Source organism: Coregonus lavaretus (assembly GCF_964263955.1).
Source record: "Coregonus lavaretus genome assembly, chromosome: 26".
NCBI classification, from domain to species: domain Eukaryota; kingdom Metazoa; phylum Chordata; class Actinopteri; order Salmoniformes; family Salmonidae; genus Coregonus; species Coregonus lavaretus.
In genome coordinates this window covers 17,700,259-17,707,455 of record NC_140013.1, presented here as the reverse complement: position 1 = coordinate 17,707,455, position 7,197 = coordinate 17,700,259, and the positions used below count along the sequence as shown (strand labels likewise).

General features: G+C 39.3%; 1 protein-coding gene across 1 annotated transcript; it reads left to right on the top strand.

Moving 5' to 3' along the window:
• Positions 1-4,177: 4,177 nt before the first annotated feature.
• Positions 4,178-5,128, top strand: LOC311101631 (olfactory receptor 11A1-like; the record flags this gene model as incomplete). Its single annotated transcript, XM_084142763.1, has 1 exon — positions 4,178-5,128. One exon carries the CDS (start codon positions 4,178-4,180, stop codon positions 5,126-5,128), a length of 951 nt encoding a protein of 316 aa, XP_083998889.1.
• Between the last annotated feature and the right edge of the window lie 2,069 nt (positions 5,129-7,197).

The following is a 7,197-nucleotide window of genomic DNA, read 5'->3' as shown; positions in this document are numbered from 1 at the left end:
GGTGTTTCTTGTGTGTGTCTTTGTAAGTGGGAAGCATTTGCATATGCAAAACAGTAACACGGTTATTGTCACGATTCTCTAAAGCAGAACCCAGAAGCAGACCAGGACAAGGTGAGTAGAACGAAGGTGAGTATTTATTAACAGACTCAAATGTGGAAGCAGGATAATCCAGGAGACGGAGCGGGCAGCAGAGGTGAGTTGGTGGGAGTGAATAGGCAGTTCCAATGGTGTCACAGAAGCCACCGACGACCAGGCAGGGGTGGGGTGAATTGTTCCGGGAAAATTATGTTCATGGCTAACGATCCGGCAGGGAATGGATGTCAGGTCAGAGCTTATGAAGTGGAGAGGTGATGATCAGGACCAGGTGTGCAGATAGCTGATGAGATGCAGGTGCGGGTAATAGAGAGATCTCCCGCCTAGCTTCGTCGCCAGGCAACCAGACAGGGTGCATTCAGGAACCTCAGGAAACAGACTTCAGAACAGAAAACAGGCAACACAGGCAGAAACAGACTCAGGAAGCGGGATTCATGACAGTTATAGTCACTAACCTGTCTAGATAACTTAGTCTAACAGCTCGGTTATGGAGACTAAAATGGTCAGAGTGAGATGTTCTCTCATTTGTGTCACCCTAACCTAATGTAGCAGGCGTAAAACAAATGGCTGAGTGGTGTTTCTTTCTTTCTGGTCCTGACGAGAGAAAAAAAAGCTGTTGGGGAAGGTTCTCTTTTGCACTGTTCAACCAATCCAGTAAATGTGGAAAAGGAGTTAAGATGGCTGAATCACAGGCTCTCTTTCCATTTGCTCTGAAAACCGGATGCATCTGTTTTTTTCCGACCCGCAGATGGTGGTTTTATCCAGACTTATCTGCTTATCTTCTAAATGTTAAAACAGGAGTGGCCAATCCTCCTCCTGGTGAGCTACTGGGTAGCCTACCCTATACACTTTTGTTCCAGCCCTGCGCTAACACTCCTGATTCTACTAATTAGCTGCTCATCTTGACTTTGATTAGCTGAATCAGGTGTGTTGGTGCAGGACTGGAACAAAAGACTACCTAGGCTACCCAGTAGCCCTACAGGAGGATATTTTAATTTGCTGATAATAAAATAATATGCTAAAACTTTTAAAGGTTCATTATAACAATACAATCAAAACATACTGGTGATGGTCTTAACAGGAGTGTAAAACAATGTTCTGCCCCTATTCTCATTGTGAATACAGTACAATTCATCAACCATCACAACTACTCAGAGGCCTGGGAAGAGATAGAAGTACTTTGGTAGAGTTGGTCGGTATCTGTCTGGGGAAATCTTCAAAGCGACCCATGACCGGTATGGAACAAATACAAACACGTTACTGTGGCTCAAAGTAAATCAAAGCTGATACATTTTTCCAGGCAGCGGAATGCAATGAAGAAAGAGCATTGTTAACATTCCAGATACTTGCCTTCCTGAACAATTCTTATATGATCATCACATGTTTTGTCATGGTCAAAACATATTGATGCAATGGTAGCTAAGATGGGGAGAGGTCTGTCCGTAATAAAGTACTACTCTGCTTTCTTGACATCGCTATCAACAAAACAAGTCTTACAGGCCCTAGTTTTGTCGCACCTGGGCTACTACCCAGTCATATGGTCAAGTGCCACAAAGAGGGACATAGGCAAATTCCAGTTGGCCCAGAACAGAGCAGCACGGCTGGGCCTTAAATGTACAAGGAGAGCTAACATCAATAACATGCATGTCAATCTCTCCTGGCTCAATGTAGAGGAAAGATTGACTGCATCACTTCTTGTCTTTGTGAGAGGTATTGACATGTTGAAAGCACAAAGCTGTCTTTTCAAACGACTAGCACAGAGCTCAGACACCCATGCATACCCCACAAGACATGCCACCAAGGGTCTCTTCACAGTCCCCAAGTCCAGAACAGACTCCAGGAAACGCACAGTACTTCATGCAATCATGACTACATTGAACTCTATTTTTTTATTATTTCGATATGTTTCTGCTTATCATTTCTGACATTTTGGTAGGCTATTTGTTAGTCAACTTGTCTATAATTAGATACATGCAGCTTCTCTTCTGTCGTATGTTGCCCTAGAAGACAAAATAAACCCTTGCTCACCAGAATAATATCATAAATCGATAGAATGAATGCTTCAATTTAGTTGACATCTGTAAAGTTTCCTCTTTCATCTCTGGTTCTTTCATGGAGCCAAGACTTTTAGGGACTGGGCAGAAAATGCAATAACAAAAAAACTGGAAAGGTTTTCTGTGCAAAATCAGCTTGACCGGTTATAAGGATATAGAAAGCTTAGAAAATGACCCAACATGTTTCTGATAAGATTTCAGTTTGGCTTGGATGCATATTTTATGTGGTTGAAATACTATCAGCTTTTATGATGCTGATAAAGATAGCAGCTCTATACAGACGGTATCTAACTGCGCATTTGCATTCTCTTAAGATGCTGAAATAAATAAATTATACTTCTCCACTCCTGTTCCTGAGTCCAAATTTTGCCTACATTTGGTGTGTCATTTTACTGCAAGAAATGCTTAATTTTGTAGGAGTTAATATTAAGGCTATGTGAGAGGCTATAGACCTACAGTCTGTGTCCAGATTTCAGTTTTCATTTAACCCATCTGAACAATAGGCTACAGTTCCCTTGACCTGCCATAGGTCTATTTGAAGTCCCCATCTTGTGAGTGTCTAATTTGTATAGTGCCTCAATCATCACACATAACATAGCTGACACTGCTATCATCCTCTTTTACCACTTCACCAAATATTTCCCAAACATTACTTTTCTCTTTATTTTCAACTCTCCATTTTGCAGCTTTTCTCTTATTGAATTAAACTCTGGCATTGTCCTTTTTGCATCCGTGTATCGACATTAACCTTCTCTGCCTGTTCCAAAAGCATTTGGGGATTGGCATGTGTGCTATTTGGCGCGCCTACAGTTTGGCCCTAAAGGTTTACACACTAATGCGATATAGCCTAAAATAATGAAAGAAAAACCTCAATGTCGCCTATAGAGAAATATAAATTGCACAGGAATTATACCTTTTTTTATGTTTTAAGGTAGGCTATTGTTTTCTATTTAATAATCCTTAACCGCCTTACCCGCAGATATAACCGCAGGGACTGCAGGTTATGAGTCAACTCACGCATCACTAACACACACACACACACACACACACACACACACACTCTATTGTCGATTTAATTTAACTGCTCCAGATCACATGAAAATGGGGATGAACCATGCAGCACACCCCGGCTCTAGCCTTTTGCAGGCTACTTATTTCGCTTATTGGCTGAGCCGGCACTGCACTAACCTAACCACCCATGGGATGCTGAGAGTCACACCATGACAATATAATTATTGGTGTCATTGGAGTTCAAGTAAACACACTGCTGTATACTGGGGGTTTTCTTCCTTTAAAAGGTGTGAAAGGTCAGTGATGTGACAGTAGTTTAGTGTGGAATAGCCCACTGACACAGAACATACAGTAGAAGGCCTATGTCTATACCACGGCAGTCTGGAGAAAGATACCAGGTGATCTACACTTAAATCCTGTTTTAAAATATATATATATATGTATATTTATGTATCTTTATTTGTGTTTTGACTTTATTCAGACAGTAAGAAAATCAGAGGAGACAGGCAAGTGGGAGAAACAGTGAGAAGGATTGACACAAGCATTGAACCCTGGTCTCTGGTGTGGAGTTGTATGTGACTAATGCCGGGGAGTGTTACCAAACCACAGCTCTGCACGACTAGCATCCTGTTTGATTCACACACTATGATTGTAGTGTTTGTAAGTGTAACAGTAGAGCAAAGACCGGTAAGCTGAGACAGTGTGTCAATTGTATTTGTTATTCAAAATATGAATATTATTGAACTACACTAGGGATGAATGAAGTTTGCTGTACGTTGTACTCAATGTCCATTACAGTCACAGGTAACATTGTTTTTCCATGGTGATGCCTATGGGGGAAATCACGTTCAAGACTAATACTGTGGCAATAATGCAAAGAGTTGATAATCAATGGCAATTCTAAGAATGAAGCAATTATGAATCAATAAGAGATTCATAATTTCACCTGATAGACACTGTTATCCTTGTCTTGTGAACTAAATATATCTCCAAATACTTCTATAGGTACTATTGGGAAAATGGAGAACTCAACACAATTCATGTCATTTATGCTAGCTGGATATAGTGACAGTGGACACTTAAAGTACTTGTATTTCATTATAATAACTGTCTTATACGTCTCCATAGTTTTTGCGAACACAGTGCTTATTGTAGTTATTTGTATGGAGAGAAGCCTTCATGAACCCATGTATCTGTTTCTGTGCAGTTTGTTTGTGAATGACTTGTATGGTAGTGCTGGTTTGTTTCCTGCTCTCATTACTCATTTGGTTTCAGATGACCATGCAGTTTCCACTGTGTGCTGTTACCTACAGATCTTTTGTATATACACATATGGATCTATTGAATTAAGCAATTTAGCAGCCATGTCCTATGACAGGTACCTTGCTATATGTTATCCACTACAGTATAACATCATCATGACACCCAACAGGGTGTGTATTTTAATTTGTGTAATATGGTTGTACTCTTTTGCAAAATTCAGCATAATACTGTCTTTAACTATTCGTTTGCAATTGTGTGGGAACGTTATAGACAAAGTGTATTGTGACAACTACCTGGTAGTGAAACTTGCCTGTTCAACTTCAGACACGGCAGTTAATAACATCTATGGACTCTACAGTATTGTTTTATCTGTCGCTATCCCTTTAATTACTATTTTGTTCTCTTATATTAAAATTCTGACTATTTGCTTGAAATCTTCCATCGAGACCAGACAAAAAGCTTTCAGCACCTGTACTCCTCATCTGGCCTCGCTGCTCAACTTCTCTTTCGGCTGCTTCTTAAATCTGCTCCAGAGTAGATTTGATAGGCCTATGAGAAATGTTCCAACTGTGCTTCACACTTTTTTATCAGTGTACTTTGTGATGTGCCAGCCACTTTTAAATCCTATTGTGTATGGAGTTAGGATGGCTAAAATCAGACAGACTTGTAAAAACATACTACCTGTAGGTCTGTACCCTAAAACATAAGCTAAACATTAGTGTGACATTTTCTGGCCTGATTGTTCGATTTTTGTGATGTTGACTTGTGTGTTGTTACTTATAGGCTAGTCGCAATAATGAATGGGGGTGAGGATGGCGAAAATCAGACGTGTAAAATATTTTGGGAAATATTGTCATATACATTTTTTTACACCAGAAGAAGTTCATGACATTGAATTCCTTACTTAAATTGAAGTATCTAAGGCTGCTTTTAAATAGCAAGCCCAATTCTGATCTTTATTATTGGCAAAAGATCTGATCTGGTTGGTCAAAAGACAAATTACTGGCAAATGATCAGAATTAGACTGCCTGTGTAAACACAGCCAAATAAATCAAGATATGCAAAACTGTCTGGATCAATCAACAACAGTGAATAAATTCATGTAAATGTGTATAAGGTAAGCCCACCTTATAGCCCACCATTAGGTCCATCACTAATGGAAAATGGGCTCAGTACAGTGATTTTTTGACATTTTGAGAGAAAAATCTAGGAAAATACTTTAGCATGAAAACAAACTATATTCTGTCTGGACCAGATATATTTATTGAGATAAGCCATCTTGTTTTTCCGGGGTCACTGTGAGATATGTTTGACCTACAGAATGTAATAATCCAATAAGACTCATGATGATGTATGTATAAAACACATTGGTTAATGTACTCCATCCATACTTTACCATGGGGACAGCAGAAGCCAATAATAACACCGTAATAAACATGTTTATTGAGTCAATAGGTACCAGGTCGTTAGTCTACTAACGTGTTAGAAATGTGTTTGAAGTTAAATATGTTTGAAGTAAAAAGTATTTTCCGGGGAGGCCTGAGTTTGAACTTTTGAACAGTTCAAACAGTTGGGAAGTTTTGCAGTGAACTTGTGGAACTTCTGTGTAGTGAGCTTGTGACCCCTTGTTGAATGAACAGGAACAAGTCATTTCCGGTTAGGTCTGCCTGAGTAGAAGTAAATCTTAGGCTTGTCCTGTGAACGTGACAAGCGAGAAGAAACCTCAAGAGAGATTAACCACAGAAAACTTGTGGGGGGTTACAAGCAGAGGAGGTCCATGCTCATTTGACTTTTTTCTGAGAAAGGAATTAAAAACACTTTCCCAAAAAATTAACATAAACATGTAATGTGTAATATTGTATAATAATACTATGCATGATTTATATAAAGGTTTAGTAAAAAAAACATTAGTGTCATAGTTTAATATTGCATAGTAAACTGAATTGTAATATGTATGTTTAAATGTCTGTAGTAAAGGTTTTGAAGAAAATAAAGGTTTTAAAGAAAATGTTATTTACCTTTAATAAAATCTCTCTCAATCTCTCTGTCTGTCTCCCCGATCTGTTTCTCTCTCTCTACACAAGAGCCATTGGGTCCTTGGGATGTGTGCGTGTGTGCGTCTGTGGGTGTGGAGTGTCTTTGAAACCCCCCAAGTGTCTTTGAAATACACGTTTTACAAAGAACCTAAACAGACATGTTTTACCCTTTTAAAAAGAGTACTCAGCTATCAAGATGTAATGGTCAAGAGGTTGGGAACCTAAGGGGGCCCTTGCACACAGGATAACCATATGTACGCAAAATGATTAACGACTTGGACCCCCAACTGTCTTTGAAACATATGTTTTACTAATAACCTAAACAGATCATTTTCACCCATTTAAAAAGAGTTCTCAGCGATCCAGATTTAATGGTCAAGAGGTAGTGACCCTAGGGGGGTCCCCTGCAAACAGGGTCACCCTAGGTTCACAACATGCTTAATGACTTGGGCACCCCAAGTGTCTTTGAACCACCATTTTTCTGCTTATGAAGCAATACACGATTGACAGGCTAAAAACCACCTAAAAAATATCCTTGTACTCTTTAACGATGTGCCCTTTACTAATGACTTAAACAGATCATTTCACCCCCTTAATAACCTTTTACTGCAGTGGGCTAAATCAGGGGCACACAGAGTGTTTCTTGGTAGTCTTAAACAAATCTACTGTGAAACAAAAGTATACACCTCACGCACATGGTTATGGGCTTGAAAAAAGAAGACGATGTCAGATATAGTTGA